The sequence below is a fragment of the Lygodium microphyllum genome, chromosome 22 (assembly GCF_053477565.2).
Source record: "Lygodium microphyllum isolate KBCC chromosome 22, Lygodium_microphyllum_v1.1.10, whole genome shotgun sequence".
Classification (NCBI taxonomy): Eukaryota; Viridiplantae; Streptophyta; class Polypodiopsida; order Schizaeales; family Lygodiaceae; genus Lygodium; species Lygodium microphyllum.
In genome coordinates this window covers 103,146,850-103,171,048 of record NC_141156.1, presented here as the reverse complement: position 1 = coordinate 103,171,048, position 24,199 = coordinate 103,146,850, and the positions used below count along the sequence as shown (strand labels likewise).

The following is a 24,199-nucleotide window of genomic DNA, read 5'->3' as shown; positions in this document are numbered from 1 at the left end:
AAAAAAGTAGCAGCTATCTATTGTAATCATCTACAATAATTTAAAAAAATTATTCTCCATGTTCTGAGCTCACAAATTTTGTGTATTCTATTGCAATATATTTTCTTATAAGGATCTCCCTTATCCCTTAAGTAATACATTTTGTGCTCAATTCTTTGCTAATGATCATTCATATATCATTGAGGGTAATTGGGACTCAATAATGACCTTCTTGGACACCTATGGTCAATTCTCTTTACTTTCTAACTTTTTCATTAGCCAAAGAGATTCAAAACTCTATCTATTTAGGATGTGAAGCTTGGTTGATTGGGTTTTGCAACTAGGATTCTCTATTACACCACATGGGTTCATCTTCCATTACCTTGGATGCCCCGTGGTATTATTGTAACATCAAGGAACATTTTGATTGGCTAAAGGCCAAGTTTGAAAAAAGCATATTGCATGTGTAGCATGGAGTGCAATTTTACAAGAAAATTGGTGATCCTAAGGAAGGGGTTTAAATTCATCCACCTGACTGAAGCTACTTTTCTACCTTCATTGTCACATGAGATAGACAACTTTTTTTTAAAAAAGTGAAAGAATCTAATTCTTGTGTTGCAATTATGCAATGATTGGAGCATATGTGGTTGGAGAATGGCACATGTTCAATTTTTGAAAAGTGAAATTTTAGGCTTTGGGAAAAGACGTGAAACTAGAATTCTATACATGGACAACCAAATCATCAAATCACACTTTGCCACTTCATCCTCACGAACTTTTGCAGCTACCCCAATCGAATGAGTGTGAATCCCCCCTAAGATCAATTCTCATCCCCTACCTACTATTTGTGGTTGCCAATTTTTTCTTTCTCTATGTCATGAAGGATGTCCCCATGTACAACTATATCTTATGGGATTTTATCATAGCTGAGGCCTTGGATGATCAAGTTAACATAATGGCTTTTACAAACTTGAAGAGATTGGATGGAAATCATTTCTCGCATATCTTGGAGACCCATATAGGTTCCACTAATAGCATAACTTGAACCAATATGGTGTTTTTTTAATTAAGGGCTACCCCATTGAACTTAAGGCTTTAGGCATAGCTAGGATAATGGTGGGTCCTTGGAAAATGGTCACATATTCTACTAAATGAACTAGACTCATAGATAGGAGGGGATATTCCTCTATGAATCATAGCATTTGGCATTTTGGGATGCCTCTAACCCTTGATATCCTTACATTACAACAATCAAATATCTATACTACCTTAGCCAACAAGGGGCTATGAAGGTGGATCAATGTGCCGGAAGGAAACTCTAGGAAGATAGGAGACCTTGAGGTGTAGAGGAGGGAACATAAACTATCACAACTAAAGAATTTATGTGGCTTGCGGAGGTATTAGGGAAAAGAAGGGATACTTGGATGATATCCACAATGCCCAACAATAGACATTTCACTAAATTTCTACGAGCTAAGATGGGCAAAAGACTCTTGCAATCCTCCAAGGAGGAATTTTAATAAATATGACCCCTTCTTCATTAACCTCAAAGATAAATGGAGAATAAGGTTCTCCATGCCACACTCTCTACATGGAGAAGATGGATCAAAGGAGTGTAGAGAGCTATGATAGCTATCTATGATCCTTAGCACCCTGTCGATTTGTCATCTTTTCTAGGAATGCCAAGAAACCATCCTCGTTTCTAAGAAGTCCAAGAATCTAAAGGCCAATGGGCTAAGCTTCAAAAGTAGGTAAGAAATGTAACCTTCAATGATAAGTCAAAGGCTTATCCTTTTTAGAGAACCAAATGGAATGGATCAAGAATCACTCAAGGCCTACCTATCATAAGGGTTGCTACAATCAAGCATGTTTGGCTCTACAAGAACTTGAAACTATTTATGGGAACCCTTGCCTCTAGTATGTTTAATGACTTCTTTGAAAAATGTAAGGCAAAGATTGTAAGTACCTTTGAAAGGACTAAGAGCAAAGCCCAAGTTTACACAAGTTTTTTGGGAAGGATTTAGGGCAATCTAGATGCTAAAGATGGTCTACTCCATCTTGTTGTAAATTTTCTGAACCATTGAAACGTGTGGTGATCATGGTAGGCATGACCCCTCCATTAGGCATCACTTGATGATGGCATAACAAGAAACAAATGGTATCTCTAAACCACCTAGAACCTTGGCTATGAATTACCTAAATTATGAATCCCACCCTAAATTAAAACTTAATCTAGTCTCTTGGTGGTCCATACATCAAAATTAAAAGGACCCTAAAAGACTATTTGCTTTTGGCTAACTTAGGTTTTCATTGCATGCACTTTTGTTATGGAAAACTCATAACCTCTACACAATTGACCCCTTGTGTGGTGACTTAGATCTTCAAAGAATGTTGATTATAATTATTCAAACAATGTGGAACATAAAGGTGCAACGAGTGCTCCCACAAAAAGTGACCAACACATATGGGCCATGTATCTATATCTACCTCAGAGCATCTACCCCATGATGATCAAAAATCTTGCTTTTAGAGTCTTTGTCCTTTCATCATGTTGACCTTACCTTAGCTCCAAACATGTTATATGTAGTCTTATGATAAGTGCAAGATAGGTACTTTTTGTGTGTTTTCCTTAGCATTTTTATCTTAGCCAAGCTAGATCCCTAAAAACTTTTCCTTAAATGCAATGTCATTGTTAGAACTCAAAATCATAATGATCACATAAGATGGAGATTTTGGCTACTCAGGCTTAGGTTGCTATCTTTGTATACAAATTGAATTTCTTTAAAAACATGTCACGAAACTTTGTCAAGTATGTGATAGTTTACCTCTCAAGCAAAGACTTTGTCACAAGATATGTGATCAACTTTTAAGGTAAGTTCTTGAACAAAATGATATTGGTTATCCCATTTTCTTTCTCTTTAGTCCTCTATAGATGAGTATAGTCAAGCAATAGTCATAGGAAACTCCAATAAAGCACAAAGATATGCACATCCCACACACTCCCAACACTTTTATCTCGTCCATATACATCAACATCTTTCTACCACAATCATGAACACATGTTAGAAGATATGTGCATACATACCCCAACATTAGTATGCCAAACATATGCACTACTACCCAACTAAGCCTCCCCAATCTGGTTACCTTTTTTTGAATGTAGTATGCCATGGAAGTGAACAATTGGCATGTTCTTAGTTATTGTGACATATACATAGTGGATGCCTTAATATGGATCTCTCAAGACAAAGTTTGACTAGATCTTAATAGAGAAAAGTATACAAATAGAGATCCTTCAATGAAAATGGAATTTTCTAATTAGGGGGTATGATAGGTTATCTCAAAATGTATACAAGGGATTTAGTTTTAGGGTTATGAATGCATGTGATATACAAATTTTCTTAAAAGTAATCTCCATGGGCTAAGAACACATAACCTGTAGCATACCATGAATCATCACAAAAAATTTCACATATATATAGGTGCACATTTAGTACATCTCGCTTGAATACACAAAAGAGGCCATCAAGCAAATACATCGTGCTAGCAAAAACCATGTGCATACACTCATCAAAGCTATGTACTATCTTCTTCTACTTCCCCTCCACGTTGGCATGCTCAAGCAATGCCTCGCTTCTTGCAAGTGCCTACCCTCTGAAGTAACATTCAAAGGGTAGGCACATGCCATGTGTATTGAGCCTTTAAGAGAAGTTATACCTATCTATGCAACAAAGAGCATGTTTTCTCTTCCGAGCCACCAACCTCCAAATATGTTTGTTAGAGTCCAACTTCCAATAAACTCTATCATTCTTCATAGTATTCCCCATTGGTTTTAAAACATAATGCAACAATTGAATGTCTTATGAATCCAAACCTTATTGGAAGTATACGTTGTTGTTTATAAATACCTTAAATCATAATTGATTCTTCTTTCCAAAAATAATATGGATTCACTTGTCTGCATAAAGAGAATTTTTAGTTCCCAATTTTTGAGCTCTAGATATCTCACTTCCTGTCCTCCCAATAACTCTCTTAGGCTACAAAGAATTATTGCTAAAAACAAGGTGTAATGGTCTTTCTCCAACAAATTACTATTAAAACAACCCAAGCCTCATATACACCACAATACTTTCTAAGTTGAGAAAACTCCTTTTGTTTCATCAACTTCTCCACCCCTTGCATATAATAGGAAAGCAAATAGACAATCTTGGTGAGACAACTAATCATTTTGAATTTCTATCCTAAATGGTAAACAAAAGGACCCATTTGTCTTATGAGTACTTGTCCCAAGCACATCTCTTGAACTAATCGAGATTTCTCATTTAGTGACACCCCTTCATTAAGAAAGGGCAATCATCAAAAGGTTCAATTTTAAACACATTTGAATAATTACTCATTTGGGTCAGAAGCCTTCTTTCTAATAGGTAAATGATCCCACACCTCAGCACTTACATTTAGGAGGGATCCTCATTATCTAATACTCCATTTTGAGAGGAAATTTATCAAATATTTGAAATTTATCAAATATTTCATGTGTTAGTTTTTTTTTTTACATGCAAGATTAGCGCTTACACTTCACACTACCTACAAACAAAAACTACCTTTGTACAAAAGAGCTAGATAGTTCTAAAGAATAATTCCACTTCTCTTTATACCCTTCAACATATTATTTGTTATCTAATAAAAAATTCTCTAATTAAGTTTTATCACTTCTCGGATTCACCGTTAAGGTTACCATTGTCTCCTAATAAAGCTTCTTTCCAATTGACCAAATGATGCAAACCCATTTGTTCATGTCCTTGCCAACTCAGCACCAAATCCTTCTAGGCTCTACGAGAACTCAACAATGGGACATGGGATGGAGACTCTTATCATTTCAAGGGCTTGATACGCCTATGACTCAATTACCTCTCACCTAGTTGGCTTGTACACACACACACACACTCTCTCTCTCTCTCTCTCTCTCTCTCTCTCTCTCTCTCTCTCTCTCTCTCTCTCTCTCTCTCTCTCTCTCTCTCTCTCTCTCTCTCTCTCTCTCTCTCTCTCTCTCTCTCTCTCTCTCTCTCTCTCTCTCTCTCTCTCTCTCTCTCTCTCTCTCTCGAGCTATGGAAGCAAGTCAATAAGAAAACATGCAAGAAAGAGATGAAGATGAGACTTACCCTCACTTGGTCTCTTACTCAAGTCACACCCTCACTTTCTTCCTACCTCACTCACAAGAAATGGTTGCCACAAGATAGTAGATAAGAAGATAAGATAATACAAACTCAAAAATTGCATACATAAGAATAAGCTCTCTATTCACGCTTATACATGATGGAATGATCTTAGGAGGGTGCAAGTTGCAATAGTACATGATCTTAGCATGGAGGATAGACTTATCTTCATATTGAAAGTAGATAATGCACAAAAATTGATACAACAAAAATTGGAATGCACTCATTAACAAGGCTCTATGACATGTAAGAGGTTTTTTATTTCAAGGGAAAGGCTTTGAGCATCGAACTTGACAATGAATTATGATGCATAAGTACAACACAAGTACCCAATGAGAGCCATGATTTTGGAATGGAATTTTCATCATAGAAACATCCCAAGCATTATTGAAACATAAGAGAAAAGGGAACAACTTGAGGTAGAAGATATCGGGTCATTCAAAGTTGAAAGTCATCTAAGAACTAACTTGTAGGCCTTAAAGATAGGGAAGTAGAAACTCAAAAATAACACACATAAGAGTAAGCCCTCTATTCAATTTTACACATTATATAAATAAGGATTTGGGTTATACCTTTTCACTTAAGTTGAGACCCTTTATCATTTCCAGTTAACTTATAACTAATTTCTTTCCCTTTTACATGCACTTTTCCCTTTCTGGCCATTCTTTAAGTAAAAGTGAATAGAGATTCCCTACAACCCTCACATCCTTTGTGAATATTTTAATACAATATTGGGAATCATATAGGATATGCACAAGAGTGAGCTTGGATCTTACCTATCTCTACAATATTATAAGAGTCCCATATCTATAAGTAATTACATGTTAACCTTGTTAATATATGATGTTGGACATATTAAGTTCATAGGCCTTAACCATGGGTTCCTAGGGGAGAAGGATGAAGAGAGTATGATTCAAAAAGATTAAGAAAAGAGAAAATTAAATCGATATAAACTTTGCATAGAATCTGTCACAAATCCCTTTGATGCACAACAAAGCAAGGTCAATAGATGCACTCAATATATGACCACAAACCTTGTGTTGGGACAATTTTCCAAAAGCTCTAAGACAAGAACTTAGAGATTGCACTATTGTAGAACTTAGAGATTACACTATTGTAGAATAGTTCTCTACTATACATAGGCTTTAGGCAACCATATAAGCTTCAAATCTCATATCCACACCAAGAAAACCTATAGCATATAGTTGCTACCACCAACTAGGCATGATATCAAGTGACAATACCTTTATGCTACCCCTAATTCACGTTAGAGTGGGTTCTTTGTATACTTCAAGCATCTACCTATTGTAAACAAGCATATACAAGTTTTCAACCTTATGATCAATTCATGCGAAAATTTTCCACCTTGAATACTCTATTTTACCTTATTTCTTACAACTCATGAGAGCCATAATATCACTTCTTTGCTACCCCAATCAACACCTTGAAGGTCTAGGAGTATTTACTATTATTCCTCTTTACTAAAGCCTCCACTTTGCATGAGCTTTCTCTCCTTCCTCTCCCCAAATTTTGTAGGCCATTCTAGGACAATTTGTTCTTTCTTCTCCATGCATGGTTGCTTCCCCAAGTCTCCACACTTTACTCTACTTTTCTTTTCCCACACAAGTCTCATAAGTTCCAACTTATTCCCCTACACAAGATCACATGCATAAAAAGTCTTGGTCGCTGGCTTACTTAACTTCCCCTTCTCCTCTTGAGTCCAATATCATTGCTTGTGATTGAACCATTGAATAAAAACTCTCCAGTGTCTCTAGATATCCTACAACTTATCATGTCATGTCCTGTGTATAGATTCCCAAATGCATGAAGTTATGGAATCTCATTTGTCTTCATAATATAGACATAAAATCATATGACAATGACGCCTAAAGTAGCACACTAAAGTTTCCAAAGAGTATAACTCTTTCCAAAAATTACTTTTGACACACTGATTGACCTTTTTCTCTTTTGGACTCTTACATTGCTATATTCAATGGGTACTATTTTGGAACTCTTGGACAGTTACATTGCTATATTCAGTGGCTACCATTTTTAGAACTTTTGAGTTAGCTGCTTGAAATAGGTTGACAAAGCCTATTGTTTCTATATAATCCTATAACAAGTATTTTCATGCTTTCTTCGAGTCATTTAGACAAGGGGTGCATTGGTGAAATTGTCATAAGCTTAGTATGTCTACCTTTAACAAGTAGCTTATGCATCAATAGAATGTATTGTGCACAATGGGCACATTGGTGAGATGGTCGTAAGCTTAGTACACCTACCTTCAACAAGTAGCTTATGCATCAATAGCTTCCAAAGTATGTTGTTCAGTCTACTACATGGCTTCACACAATCTTAATCCTTTGTTTTTAGCATTGATAGTAAGTTTAGGTATTCAAATGCTCAACAAGCATACTAATCATTAGTAGCTATTCCAACTTTAAGATCTAAAAAATCATCATTCAATTTGGATTATTTTCTTTAAATTCCTTTATTTAGCCCAATGATTGAACTTTATTCTATGTACCAATGAAGTTATCCCAATGCTTTGCAACTTTCCAAAATACAAGATACAACCTAAATTACAAAGAGTGGATAGCATGATGACCTAATTTCATCTCCAACTCTTGTGGCCTTCCATAATACAATTAAAATAGTGTAATTACATATAGTTTTTTCATCAATCTAAAATATTGGTTGAAAGACACATCGATAAGGTTTAATACACAACTCTACATGATTGGAGAGCAAGCTCAAAGTTGGAGAATTATATGGTCAATATGGTATGTGTCTAACATAGATGTTTATTGAAAAGTTGGTGGATATCCATTTTATTTATTACTTACTTTTTTTTCATTATTGTGTTGATAGGTTTATATATTAAAGGGCCTTGTCAAAATAGTGGCAAATGGACACAACATGAAATGGTGGTGGGGAACTCTTCTTATTGTGGGCATGTTCATTGTAGTAGCTACTTCAAGCCTAGCACTACACTTGTGCCTAGCTTTGAGTCAAAAAGTTGGAATGAAGATTCAATCTACTATATGCATGGTTGTCTTCAATAAGGTACAACCTATAGGACACCATATTTCCTTGCCATTGCAAAATATTATAAATCATCTATCTATTTAAAATGTTATGGCATGATCAAAAAGATCATAATCAGAGAATTTGGAGCAGATAGAAAATTTATTTATGTGCTATGGAACATTATTTCACTTTGAGTAAGAATATGAAAGCAAGGAGAGTTTGCTTTATGTGTTTCCTCCATTTTAATCATATGCAAAATTATACAAGAAATGTGTGTAATTTTTGAGTCATTGTCATCTTATGTCAAAAATAACAGCAAAATAACTATACTTATGTCACATCTATGTCTTTTTCTAGTACTAAATCTTCAAAAATATAATGTGTCTACCTAAATAAACATAAATAGCACATATTTTAGTATCACATCAAGGATTAATCAGTATTACTATTATCTGAAACTCATTAGAATAACCAAACATTTGTAATCTTGAAGTACTTGAGTTTACCTCATAGGGAAAGCACCACCTCAACCCACAAGGATGGTGACCTAAAAATGGAAATCTAATTTAAATGCTATAGCCTCCTATGATCCTCCTATCAACCATCTAGCATCTACTTCTAAGGTGATTATATTATTGTCATCCCTCAACCGAAGCAAACCATTGTCATACTTACTTCAAAGAGAGTGAGAAATGAGTGAAAGCAATGCATGTCAACCCCTCTAGCCATAGGATATAGTCTCAAGTTCGACTTCCTAAAATGGGACTAATTGGGTTCTAATGATGACACAATAGGATAGTAAATATTTGGCCCTTCCTAGCCTTGCCTAATCTAATGTTTGAGTTATGATAGAAGCCTCTCAATTAACCAAGACCACCCTACAATTGGAAAGACCCTAGGGATTTAACCACATTCTTTCGTCAAGGATTTCTTTAGTTTTCCAAAAACTAGCTTAATTTACTAGCCCCTTTAAACAAGTTCATTTGTGTAATGGCACGAACATGACTACAAAGGAAAATAATATTTTTGAAAAGTAAATATTTATCCATTTCTTATAAATATTTTAATTATCATTTTGACTCCACCTGAAGGCCAAAATAAACCACCAAGTTTTGCCTCACAATTAGTGTGGGGCCTCTTGAAAGATTCACCAAGGGGTAGGCTATTCCCAACATACCCAAGGAATTACAACCAAAGTTCCCCTGGCTCTTTGGTGCCTCCTACCCTAAAACTAGTCCTACAAAGAGACCTCTTGCATCTGATAGACTAGGTCCTAGTAATTCGAAGCATTAAATGAGCTCCCTTGGTATAGAACCAATGCAACTATCCTTAGGGAGGGCCTTTTATGCTCAACTATAAGTTCAACATGTATCTAAGTATTATTTTTAGATATCACAAGCGATTTCAGATAGCCTTTTCAATGCAATAAGAAATATAACAAATGTTCATGTACAAGTTTCCATATAGGCAGCCCTAAGTACATAAACATAGTTTCTGTAGTTTCAAGTCATCAATTTTGGGCCTCTGCTAGGTTAACCCACTTTTAGGCAATGGTGATGCAAATATTCAAACATCAAGGTTTATTCCTAGATGATCAATCCTTACGTTTTCAACCCTGGTAAGGTACTTATTAACATCTACCCCAATGAAATCGTAGGATTTGAATAGCAAGAAATTTGGCTTAAGAGAGTAGGCTTAGTGATAAGATTGTGACAAATGTTTGGAAGGGGTTTTTGATGTATTCCTCAAATAAAGAATAAGAGAGATCACAAGGGTAGTGATGATGATAGGGGACAAAGAGGAAGTGGTATAGGTATTCGGGTTTACTTTAGAGCAAGCATACGAGGGGTTGTGTTTGACATGGAGGTAGCCCATTATTTTCTTTGCATTTTTATTTATTTTATTAAGTTGTTTAATCATATTCTCTCTCCCTTAGAGGAATCAATATGCCCTCATCTTGAGAGAAATCGGGGACATTGTTTACATAGCACTTCTTGGTCAATCCAAGTGTTATCCTCTTCAAGATCGTACTTCCACTAGATGAGGTACTCTCTTAAAGTTCTAATTCTAAGGACTCTCTCCTTTATACCAAGGACTCTCTTAGGTTGAAGCTCAAGGAATCATTGACTTGTCATTACAATTTATTGATCATTTAATACATAGTCACGATTGAGTACATAAGCCTTTATTAGGCTAACATGGAAAACATTATGTATCTTTAAGTTCTCGGGAATTTGCAAATTCTAGGCATTGGTCCCTATGCACTTAAGGATCTTAGAAGTCCCACAATATCTCAAGCTTAGCTTCTTGAATTGACCCAATGATAGCGAGCTCTTCTTTGGATGGACATGAAGAAACACCATGTCTGCTTCTTTGAAGATTTACTCTTGTCTTCCAAGGTCAACATAGGCTTTTTTACAACCCTTGGCAACTTGGATATCATACCTTATGGCTTGAACTTGCTCATCCATTTCCTCCAGCAACTTCTTGGAGGCTTTTACATTTAGTGTCGGAATGAAGAAGTTTAGTAAAGTGAGATAGTATTGTCCATACAAGGCCTAGAATGAAGTCATATTAATGCTTTGGAAGCAAGAGGCATTATAAGCAAATTCCACAAAGGGTAGATATTGCATCCACTACTTAGATTCTTAGCAAAATTATTCCCTTAGAATATCCTCTATGACCTAATTGACTCGCTCTATTTTCCCATCAATTTGTGGATGATATGCCATACTAAAGCATAGTTACATGCATATAGCTTCAAATAAGTTCTTCCAAAATTGATAAGAGAGAATCTTGATCACTCAAGTTTCTTTTTTGTATTCCATGAAGTCTAAATATTTCCTTGAAAAACAACCTTGCAATGCCACAAGTCTTATAGTTTTTCTTGACTAGAATAAGGTTAGAAACTCGTGTTAGCATGTCTACAATCAGCATGATTGAGGTGTATCCTCATTGAACTAAAGGCAACAACCCTACTATGAAATCCATGTTAATGAATTTCCACTTCATCTTAGGGATATCAAGAGGTTGAAGTTTTCCTAGCATTTCAACACACTCCACGTTCACTCTTTGGTAGCTCAGGCATTCAATGACATACTTGAGTACATCACCTCTTAATTTCTCCCAATGATAGATCTTTCTTACTACATTGAGAGTCTTGGTGTAGCCAATATGTCTTGAAAATGGAGACTTATGTGCCACCTAGAGTATTTTCTTATTTAGATCATGGCTAAAAGGAACACATAATCTTTTATTGAAGTATACAAGCTCTTGCTCAATAGAAAATCTCACTACTTAAGCTGTGATTTAGGAACTTGACCTTTAGTTACACTTCCTTACTTAACTGTTAATACTTAGGGTCCTTTGTAGCTTCGACCTCAACAAACCTTGGCCACCTATTGGGTGATGTCTATAGCCAAAGTGTACTTTTGAATAGTTATAAATCATGAGTAATATGCTTCAAATCTCAAACCTAGCTAGTGAAGCTCAAAGAACTTATTCATCTTCAAGAGGTGATAGGAATGAGGAAGATACCTTCGGTACATAACTTCTTTTATGATTTCCCATGCGGCAGCAACTTCCAAGATTCTAGTGTCTTTGCACCACTGCTTCCACCAAAGACATGCTTCCCATGTTAGTTTTAGCTTGGCCAATATTGCTTGATTAGGAGTACTCGCCTCCCTAGGCCTAAAAATAGTCTTTTATAGACTTTCGCATTGGTTTCCATGTCCTTTTCCTTTCCACCAAATTTGGGATGTTTGATCTGCTTAAGAAGGGATTTCTTTTCTTGCAATTTGATAGGATCAATGATAGTTGGAATATCATGGGATATGCAATAACTAGTTTAATACATGTATATAAATCTTTTCCATATTCCAACTTACGATTTTCCTTTAGAACTATAATTTTTGCACAAGTTAAAGAGAAATGAAACATCTTTTATTCAATTTATTTTTCAGAAGCCAAAGGCATTACATCGTGAATAGAGTTTTATTATAAGATTCACCCATGGAGCTTGATTAAATCAATAATACTATAAGATAACGGTTTGCTAAACACACCTAGGATCTTGTACTTAGAGAAAAGGTCACGATAACATTCTTTATAGTAATTATTTTAGTGAGAGTGGCCTAAAATAGCAACTCTACTAGTTGGGACTCCTTTCGTTACTTTATCATAGATGTAATGGTTTAGAAGGACTTGCCGTCCTCTTGTAGAAAGAGTCAAATTAACCATGGACTCTTCAAAAATAAATATCTTAACAACTTTCAAATTTTCTATTCAATGCAATCTTTTAAGGTTGGTTTGGTTGTATGGAAGATGATCAACATCAATGAGGCTATATACTTCATTTTGCGGCCATCACTTTTCCTGATATAATGGGAAAGGATTGTAAAGTCAATCTAGAAATATGAATGAACTAATCTCTCTATCCAAATTTGAAGGAGTGCATAGCTGATGTGAACATGAATCAAAACATGAGAAAATGATTCCAAATATTAATGGTAGAATAAATCATGACAACTTTTTCTTAATATGGTTCTTATCTAACCTTAGTAAATTACAAACAATACTTAATATTTTCTCGAAAACGAGATGTAGTGTGCCTATCTAAACAAACATCGATAGCACATATTTTAGTAGCCCATCAAGAAGTAATCAATATTATTGTCCAAAAAAATTTAGAACAATTAGATATTCATAATCTTAAACTACTTGAGTCGATCTCATAGGGAAACTCCACCTCAACCCCACAAGGATTGACCTAAAAACATTAACTATTTTAAATATTGTATTCTCCTATCAGTCATCTAATGCCCACTTCTAGGGTGACTACATTGCTATCATCCCTCAAGCCAAAGCGAACAATTGATCCATTTGGTTCAAAGAGAGCAAGAAATGAGAGGGAGAAGTGCATGTTGACCCCTCTATCCATAGAGTATAGTCACAACTCTAGCCCCCTAAAATGACACTAGTTAGATTCTAATGACGACATGCTAACATAGTTAGCATTTGGCCCTTCCTAGCCTTGCCTAATCTAACATTTGAGTTATGATGGAAGCCTCTCAACTAATGAAACCCCCTACCATTGGAAAGACCCATTTGAGATCAAACCACCCACTTCTCTTAATGTTTTCTTTAGTTTTCTACTTAACTCTAGCACACTTTAGTTAGACATATAGAAATCAACTTCATTAATTACCTCTTTTAGAAAATATTTATTCAGATAACTTAGGCATGAACACTAATATAAAGGAAAATAATCTTTTTGAATAGTAAATATTTATTCAATTCTTATTGTCCTTATTTCAATAACTATTCTAGTCCATATCTAGACTCTACCCAAAGGCCAAAATAAGGCACCAAGTCCTCCATCAGCTAGCACCAGGGCCTTTGGGGAGACCCATCTGAGCTCGCAAGGGTAAGTTAGTCCTAGTATACCCAAGGAATTATGACTAGAGCCCCCTAGCTCCTTGGTGCCTCCTAGCCTATAACAAGTCCCTATGAAGAGATCTCCAAAGTCCAATATCGATTCTAGCTATCTAGAGTGACAAACTAGCTCCTTTGGTATAGAACCAACATAACTATCCTTAGGGGGGGGCCTAGTGTGCTCCAACCTATATTTAAGTATCCTTTTTAGAGATCACAAGTATTTTCAAATAGTCTTTTTGATGCAACAAGGAATATGACAAATGCTCTTGTGCATAAGTGCCCATATAGGTAGTGAGCTCACAAACGTAGGTTCCATAGTTTCAAGTCATCATTTTTGGGTCTCTTACTAGGTTAACCCACTTTTAGGCAATAGTGATGCCTCTATTCAAGATTGAGGTTTATTTATAGATGATTCATCCTTAGGTTTTTAACCCTATCCAAGTACTTGTTAACATCTATCCTGGTGAAGTCATTATAGATTAAATATCTCATAATGTATTATTTAAACCCATAGTTCATCCCTAATATAGAAACATCTAATATATGTAAGGATTTCTATCTGAGGACTAGGTGCCATCACGGGAGAGTGATTCTAATTGAATATCCTGCTATGTGTCTAGTGTTATGTCCTTCTACTCGATATCTTGGGTATCCACAACGATTACTAACTATGTAGCAATGTTGGTTTGTTTGGATCATTGATGTTATTACCTAAATTTTTCTACCATTATTCAAACAATATTGCTTTGTAATACGAAGAAATAACCTAGACTTGGGGTTACATAATAGGGGCATTGCTTCTGCATTCTATCTCATGTCTAGCTCCAGTACTTCTCTACCTAGGGACCATATTGTTGATACGCTCCTCGCTTCCTTCTTCTTTGGTCTTCATCATTGGACTTGTAGCCTCAAATTGAGGTTCATCAAAGTAGGAGAATAAGTTCGAAGGAAGATTATGGATTTATGGAAAGGGTTTTTGATGTATTCTCGGATAGAGAATAAGGGAGACAAAAAGGGTAAAGTGATGATGATAGGCCTGATAGAGAGGAAGTGATAAAGGTAGTCGAGTTTACTTTAGAGTAAGCAGATGGGGACAACGACACTGGCAAGGTAATTTGCAAGAGAAAATGATGATGATAGGGGAGAAAGAGAAATTTCTATAGGTAGTCAGGTTTACTTTAGAGTAGGTGGATGGGGGTGAAGAGAGTGGCAAGGTAATTTGCAAGGGAAAGGTTGAGCCAAAGTAGTTAATGTCAATCCTTGAGTTGAGATTCTCTTCTTTGTCAATTTCTCCCTCTCCCTTTATTTCCCTCTCTTCCCACCAATATATCTCTCTCTATCTATCTATTTCTCTCACTACTTTTTGCCTCTCTCTCTCTCTCTCTCTCTCTCTCTCTCTCTCTCTCTCTCTCTCTCATTTGCTCCATCTAGCACTGCCAATGTTAAAGAGAACAAGAAAAAAATCATCACTAGGCCTAAGCCTCTAAGGCTTATACAGCATTTGGCTCTCCCAATTACCCAGCATGCCTTACACTTACGTGTGCAAGCTTTTCTCTCAACAATCTAAATCGGAATCATGCATCCCACCTCTTCAAAGTAATTAGAATCATGTTGATGTTTTTTCATTATCCGATGCTTTGGGATGATGACGGTGAAGTCATTGCAAGGCCCAACGAGATCAATTATGGAGTGGATGACATCAATGATGATGATGATAACAAAGGGGGGTAATGTTTGACATGGAGGTCGCCCGTTCTTTTCTTTTTTTTAAAAAAAAATTAAGGCATTACAAAAAGCAACATCATCACTTCATTTTAGTGGACTAATGAGATCTATGATTACCTAATCAAATTGGGCAAAAATAGTTGAGATAAAAGAAAGTGTAGTTTATTTATTGTCCACCATTTATATGAGAGTAAACCCAAACATTGTTCATCTATCAAAAAAATCTTCCATCACATGATTATGCCACAAAAAACTAATAGAATAGTGAGAGTGTAGTTTTATTACATTTTTTAGCTTGTTAGTTTTTTTTGTAAGAGTCACAAAATGTTATTTTAATTTTATATAAGCTACTCTCTCATACTTGAAAATCTAAGGCATAGCTACTTTAGCCTTTAGTCAATTTTTAAATTATTCACAAGCTGGCTAGCAATGAATGATTAACTTATGAATAATTTTGAGTTACAGCTTTTAAGCTTGAAATTAGTCACATTGGGTGGTGCAAATAGTGGACTACTACTAAATCTAGTTACAAATGATACTCAAAAGCTACTTGATGCAGCAACTTACTTCCATATTGGTAAGTGTATTGTGAAATATTAGTCACTCTAACAAACAAGTGAATGTTGTAATTTAAGTATTCATGCTTTTATAAACCATAAAAGGCTTAATTTACATTTTTTCTACAAATTAACAAAGTAAACTATTAGCATGAGTATTAGAAACTTGTATAAATATATCAAGTTTCACAAAGTGTAAAGGGAAGTCAAAAAACTCAAATTAATAGTTCAATCCTTCCTTTGCATAACTGAGTTTCTAAAAACATGTTCTTTTAATAAAGTAGAATATTCAATCAATAGAAACTAAACATAAAGTGGAAACCTTGTGATTTACAGCATGGTCTTCGGTGCTTGAACTTATTACAATAGGTGCATTGGCAATCATAGAGGTTGGTGTGTCTGCTACCCCTGGAGTGGTACTCACACTTTTTACGCTGCCATTACAGGTCAGTCTAACAACTTCAAATAAGAACTTTTAATTAAATGAAGCTTTTGGTTTACCTTTGCACTTAACCATTTTCATTAAGTTAATGAAACCTTGATGTATTAAGTAAAAATAATCCAAATTTCTTACTTCATTCTAATTAAAAACACATGATAATTCATTCCAAGCCTAGTCATTTGAAAAATTTTCAGTAAAAATTAGCTTCATTTTTTCGTGTTGTTATTGTTAATTTAAGTCATTTATTATTTTTTTCCTACACAAAAATCTCATTTTGGTACTACCATTGGGCCCAATCACTTAAAATTTTGTTTGAAAATTCCACAAACACTAAAGGAAACACCATATCATGTTCTCTTTTTTGAACAAGATAATTAGATTATTTGCCTCAAGATTCTACAATTTTCATTCTCCGTGCCATTTGATTAGCTATTTGGGCCACAAAAGTGACTCAAAGACATAAGATGGTTCAATCTTCTCTCATTTGAGATTAGGTCCAGCTAGTTGACGAGACAATTTGGGTGTTATCTTGGATAAATTTTTACTAAAATTGAAATAGGTAGAGGAAGTAATAAAAATGATATAATGTGTTCTTCTATCTATATCAATAGACCAAGAGTTTTAGAAATGATCAAATTCTACTTGACATATAGAATCTGCATGTCATCCATAGCATAAATGAAGTATTCTAGTCATATGAGAAGAAGATGGGTGAAAAATCAAGTTCTTTTTTCCTAAAAAAATCATAGCATAGCATTCTTAGCTCCCAAGACCAAAGCTCTTAAAGCATGATGTTACTTTATTGATTGTTTAACACAAATTCTTTAAAGGGTCATAATTGAATGCACTCCAAAAAAAACTAATTCTCTTGGAAGTATACTTATAGCTTAGAAAATATTTTGATTAATTTAACTCAACTAAGCTATTGAGCCTCATTTTATGATCAATTTCCACTTGATAGATAGAATATGAATATAGATCCATAGCATAAATGAAGTGTTTTAATCACATGAGAAGAAGATGGAAAAAAACTCAATTTCTTTTTTTCAAAAACAAGCATATCATAGCATGTCTTAGGTACCACATAGGACAAGACTAAAGTTCTTATAATCTACATTAATTTATTTATTGTTTAAGCACAAAAATTTTGAAGGGTTATAATTAATTATATTTCTTTTTTTTAAAGCTACTTCTCTTGAAAGTCTACTAATATTTTATCGTTGTTTTAAACTAGTCGAATAACATACTAAGTTGTTGCGCTTTGTAACGTGCATACCTAATGAATACTAATGGCACGAATTTTTGGACGTTCATCAAGTGGTAATCAAATTAGGAAAAATATGGACTAAAAAGGGTCCTTTTACTCAAGTGTTAATGACTTTTCTAATGACAAGAGATTTGAGGTAGACCAATGGAAGAGGAAATGGTGTGCACATTTTATCCACTTCCCTTGCCACCTTTGACTTAACAAGGTGGTTTTTGAAAAAAAAAATTAGTGGTTTTCTATAAATTTTCTATTTTAAATTTGTAGTCCCTTCCCAAGAACATCTCATGGGTAAAGAGGAGTTGAGGGAGTTTCAATTTTCAAATTTTAAATTTGATATTCTACTAAAAATGTCTTTTTGGCTTCTTGAAATGCGGCCGCATGATTTTTAATGCCACGAAAAGGGTGCACAAGTGCACATGGAAAATCACCTTAAGAGTGCTATACTATATACACATAAAATAAAATTTATAGATGCATGGCCATTAATAGGTTATAATAAGTGCTAACACCAAACGTGGGATTAGAACCCATGACCTCCTTTTTATAGTCCTATTTCTTTACCACTAAGCCAAGTAGCCAACAGTGATAATATTTGTGGCCACAAATAAAATAAGCCAAAATGTACACAATTTTTTTAATGTTTTCAATTGAAAACCACCTCTCTTTTTGGACAAAACCACATTTTCTCTCATCATAGCTTCCAAGCCCATCATGTTGACCGATTAAAAAAAGTAATCCTCTCACTAATTACTTTCTTACAAGGTCCTTTTTCTGAGTCCATGTTTCCCCTGACTTCCATTTGAAACTCCCTTGGAATAATTGAATATCTGCAACCTCAAATTACTTGATTCTACCTCATATGGGAAGCTCCAACTCAATCCCACAAAGATCGACTTGGAATAGGGCCCTAAATTAGTACGACTTTCTCCTATAAGCATTATCTAGCATCAAGTTCTAAGGTGACTACTTTGATATATCACCTTTCAAACTGAAGCGAACCATTGCCACACTTGTTTCAAAGAAAGTGAGAAATGAGAAGGAATAATATGTGTTGATCCCTCTACCTAGAAGGTATAGTCTTGACTTTGGTCCCCTAAAATGGCATTGTTTAGATGACTCACTAGGACACTCAATGTTTGGCCCTTCCTAACTTATCTTAATCTAGTCCTTGGCCCCATAGTACAAAAGTCACCATCAAAAATTCTGATCTAATATGAGAGATCATTTGAACTTATTAACAAAGGATACATGATGTAATGACCCCACAGGGTCCCACATCCTGCATAGCAATCCCCCCTTCCTTAATAATTGAAAATCATTGAAATTGTTTTCAATTTCCCTCCTCTATCATTGTCGACAAGAAGAGGGAGTGGCAATGACATCGACGGGGAGAAAGAACACAATGATGGGAAGAAGGATGATGATGACACTGAGGAGGGAGGAGAGGAAGCCATCGATGATGACGGTAGAGACTGTAGACAAAGAGAATGAGCAAGGAGATGACGATCACCATGAGATGATGATGAAATCAACCAGGGGGAGGGCACACGTGTGCCACTTCTCTTTCCCCCCTATCTATCCCCCCCCCCCCCCCCCCCAATAATACCACCTCTCCCCCTATAAAACTCCCCCCCCCCCCCCTCTTAAGGAGGATAGCACATTAATTTTCTTTCCCCTTTCTATGCTATCAAGAGTGCCTCACCCCCCCCCCCCCCCATTGTAAAGAGAAAAAAGAAGAGACACCACCTATTTCTCCCCCCTTACTTCCGGCCTATAGGAGAGAGAGAGAGAGAGAGAGAGAGAGAGAGAGAGAGAGAGAGAGAGAGAAAGAAGGAGAGAGAGGGTGAGAGAGATGTCAAGATTGTGGGAGAGAAGGAAGGAGTCTCGCTTGAAGCTTTCTTGCTTGCACAATGGGGGAAGACACACAAGGGTGGAGGCTGAAAACAGTTTTCCTCTTCTTAGTTGTGTAAGCCAAAAGAACTCAAGTACAAAGAAATAGAAGAACCCTATATATGGGTCTCAAACCAAACTCAACTAACTAAGGTGGCATACTAACTGAGCCACGAACTAGAGTAGATAAGGATAGCTATCATGTAGCTATTATTCATGGGCGGTGTACCAACCGCGTCTGCAACTGACAAGTCGGTGACATAAATATACAACGGTCACCCTGGCGTATCACGAGTGGAGCTCGATATCTCAACACTCCCCCTCGAGCTCAATCCCAATTCCTGCACACCAAGTAGGTCTCTGAACTTGTGCAGCTTCTCTGCGCCCAATGCCTTCGTGAATATGTCAGCCACCTGATCCTCTGTGCTGACATAAACTAGATCAATAAGACCTAGTAAAACCCTCTCTCGCACATAGTGATAATGCACCTCAATGTGCTTTGTTCTAGCATGATAGACTTGGTTATTTGCCAAGTGTATACTACTCATGTTGTCACAATAAATGACAACTGGCCCATCTGTAGACTGATGCATATCATAAAGTAGCTTATGCAACCAAGCTACCTCACATGCAGCAATTGCTGCACCCCTGTACTCAGCCTCTGTGCTCGACAAGGCAACTGTAGGCTGTTTCTTGCTGCTCCAAGTGACTGCAGCACTCCCAAAAGAGAATACATATCCACTGGTAGATCGTCTATCAGAAATACTACCAGCCCAATCAGCATCAGTGTATCCATGCAACTGTATCTGAACCCCAGTCTCATAAAATAGTCCATACTGCAATGTGGACTTCACATACCTAAGTATGCGTCTAGCCGCATCCAAATGTGGTTTCCTTGGAGCCTGCATAAACTGACTTACCAATCCAACAGCATAGCTCAAATCTGGCCTGGTAATAGTCATATAAATCAAACTTCCTACTATGCGTCTGTACATAGTAGGGTCTTCTAGAAGCTCACCTGCATCTGTGCTCAGCTTCACATTTTGCTCCAAAGGAACTGAAATAGGCTTACAGCCTGTCATCCCATATTTGGACAGCATGTCCAATCCATACTGCCTCTGCAAGAGCTGTTCCCACTTGGTGATCTAATCACCTCAATGCCCAAGAAATAACGCAGCTCTCCCAAATCCTTCATCTCAAACTTCTGCTTCAATAGCATTTTCACATGAAGGATATCTTCATCACTGTCACCTGTCATAATCAAATCATCAACATAAATGACAAGCAGCATAATACCTTTCTCTGTTTTTCTCACATAAAGTGAGAAATCTGCCTTGGAAATCTGAAAGCCAATAGTGACAAGATACTGTCCTATCTTGTCAGACCATGCTCTAGGTGCTTGCTTCAAGCCATACAAGGCTTTCTTCAACCTGCAAACAAACTCAGGATGAACAGCATGCACATAACCTGGTGGCTGCTCCATATAGACCTCTTCTTGCAAATCACCATGCAAGAAGGCATTCTTTACATCCATCTGATGTAAAGACCATCCCTTTGATGCAGCCATAGCAATGACTGCTCTTACGGTTGCCATCCTTGCAACCGGACTAAATGTTTCTTCATAGTCAATGCCATATGTTTGGGCATACCCCTTGACTACTAATCTTGCCTTGTATCTGTTCACAGAACCATCAGCATTGTGCTTCACCTTATAAACCCACTTACAGCCAATTGCATTCTTACCTTTAGGCAAAGGTACTAACTCCCATGTAGCATTTGCTTCCAAGGCATCCATTTCTTCATCCATGGCTTTCTCCCATTTTTCTTTTCCCATGGCTTGCTCAAAAGATGTGGGTTCTGGTTCCTGTATCACTTTGACCATATATGCATAGTGAATGGCTGTAAATCCATCATATTTCAGCCTATCCACAGGATACCTAGCTCTTGTAGACCTGCGCAAAGTAAGTTCACTCCCAGGTGCTCTCAAAACATCCCTGGTCTTCCTTACTCCAGGTGTAACAATAGAAGGAATACCCAACTCATCATCAATGCTCTGTTCTGAGCCACTGGATTCACCATCCACATAAGAGTGACCTGCATTCACATCAAACATGGGCTGATCAACCTTCTCTTTTCCTTTTCGTGATACCTGCATACCACTATCTGCATTGCTTTGAGAAGATTCTCCTGATCTCAATCTGCCTGTCCATGGCGAAGAATGTGAACCACTGCTAGAGGACGCTCCAGGTCCACTAATATTTTGTGACTGCTGCTGTGAATTCTGTGTAGCATTACCATTTTGTGCATCTTCATCATCAATCACATTTACTAGTTTATACCAGCTACTCATCTCATCAAAAACAACATCTCTGCTCACTGTAAACTTACGAGTAGAAGGGTTATAGCATCTATACCCTTTTTGCTGCAGAGAGTAACCAATAAAGATGCACTTCTCAGCTTTTGGATCCAACTTGGATCTCAGCTCATCTGGCACATGTACATAGGCAATGCAACCAAAAATTTTCAAATGAGAAATATCTGGTTTCCTACCAGTATACCTCTCCTCTGGAGTCATTCCATGTATTGCTGCAGTGGGAGTCCTGTTCATTATGTAGACTGCTGTAGCAACTGCTTCAGCCCAATAAAAATCTGGCAAGTCTTTTTCATTGAGCATGGCACGAGATACCTCTCCAATATGCCTGTTTTTCCTTTCTGCAATTCCATTTTGTTGTGGGGTATAACTGCATGAATATTGCTGCTTTATGCCATGCTCCTGCAAGAACTTTGCAAACTCATTTGAGAGGTACTCTCCCCCTCCATCTGACCTTAGGCATTTTATCTGCAAGCCTGTTTCTTTTTCAACCATAGCTTTAAGAGTTTTGAAATGCCCAAAAACTTCACTTTTCTTTTTCATAAAATACACCCAAACTTTTCTGCTATAGTCATCAATAAAACTGACAAAATAATGACAGCCTCCAAGAGATGCAGCTTTAGTTGTCCACACATCAGAGTGAATTAATTCCAATGGCTTCTCACTCTCTTGAACATGTCTAGGAAATGGTTTCCTTGCCTGTTTTCCAAACTGACAGGCTTCACATACCTTATGCATTTCTGCAACCTTGAATTTGGGCAATCCTGCAACAATATTTTGGGCCTGCATTGATTTAAGTCGCTGTACATTAACATGACCAATGCGTTTATGCCAGATATCAATATCTGCAACTACACCGGTCCCATGTGCAAACATTGCTGCACTCAATTCAGACATGTCTGCATCCAATGTAAACATTCTGCCCTTCTTCTTTCCTTTTGCTATCAAGCGACCTTTATTTTTCATATCCTCAACAAAGCATCCATGAGGATTAAATCTGACCTGCAAGCCCTGTTCAACCATTTGACCAACTGAAACCAGATTCTTGGTGATATTCGGGACATGAAATACATCGGACAGGTATTTCTTTTTCCCACCCTGCATAGACAAGGGAATTTTTCCAATCTGCACAATAGGATGTGCAGTATCATCACCAGTCTCCACAAATCCTGGTTTTTCCATTTTCCTTGCATCCTCCATCCATTCTGCATGACCTGTCATGTGGTTTGATGCACCTGAGTCAACATACCATACATCATTGCTTTCTTCTGCACTTGTCATAGAATTGTTCATGTGCTGCACCATGAACAAATGCTCATTTCTGTCATCACCCTGTCTACTAGAAGATGCATAATTCCCTTGTTGCAGTTTTCCATTCATGATGTCATTCTGCTTTTTATAGCAGTCTTTAGCCATATGACCCATTTTACCACAGTAGTAGCATTCAACATTACTGTTTGCATTTTGGCCTCTTTGCCATCCACCACGACCTCTTTGGCTCCCCCTGCCTCTAGAGTTACCACGTCCTCCTCCATAGGATTGGTTTTCTTGAGTTTGCTGCATATTCTGATTTCTGCCACGGCCTCCAAATCCGCCTCCTCTACCTCTGCCTCTACCTCTTCCAGCATTTGAGTAGAAGACAGCTTCTTTTGAAGTTCCTCCTGAAGAAGATGCACCACCATTTCTCTGTTCCTCAGAAATTAGAAGAGCAATCAACTCCTCAAAATCAGGAAATCTTTCACGAACTGAAATGGATGTCCGAAACTGTGCATAATCCTTTCCTAGACCATTCAAGGTCACGGAAACTAAATCATCATCTTCCACTGGCGACCCAATGGAAGCAAGTGCATCTGCAATCTTCTTCACCTTCATGTGGTAGTCGTTGATGCTCATACTTTCTCTTTGCACATTATGCAACTCTTGCTTGAGCTGCATTTTCCTGGCTTGCGTATTTGTGCTATACATTTTTTACAAAGTATCCCATGCCTCCTTTGGCGTACTTGCATCCTGAATATGCACAATCATAGAGTCTGAAATACTGATAGACAGCCAATACATAACTTTCCTGGCTCTCTCATGCCATGTTTTAAATGCCTGCATTTGTTGTTGATTGGGAACATCAGGAAGAACTGGTTCTTCTTCATTTCCTGCAACAAATTCCCAATATCCTTTTCCCATAAGGAAATTCGTCATTCTAAACTTCCATGCCTGGAAGTTGTTCTTGTCAAGCTTTTCAGTGACAATCTGTGAAAGAGAATCAGACGCCATTACAGAATACTGCAAGAAATT

At 36.8% G+C, this 24,199-nt stretch overlaps 1 protein-coding gene across 1 annotated transcript in view; it reads left to right on the top strand.

Annotated features, from left to right (window-relative positions):
* LOC148017456 (uncharacterized) overlaps positions 1-24,199 on the top strand; it is a 193,581-nt gene that overhangs the window by 15,821 nt on the left and 153,561 nt on the right. Inside the window, exons 3-5 of the mRNA XM_087663178.1 lie at positions 8,064-8,258; positions 15,849-15,960; positions 16,277-16,386. Coding sequence (XP_087519304.1) covers positions 8,064-8,258; positions 15,849-15,960; positions 16,277-16,386 — 417 coding nt within the window. The remainder of the gene's footprint in view (positions 1-8,063; positions 8,259-15,848; positions 15,961-16,276; positions 16,387-24,199) is intronic.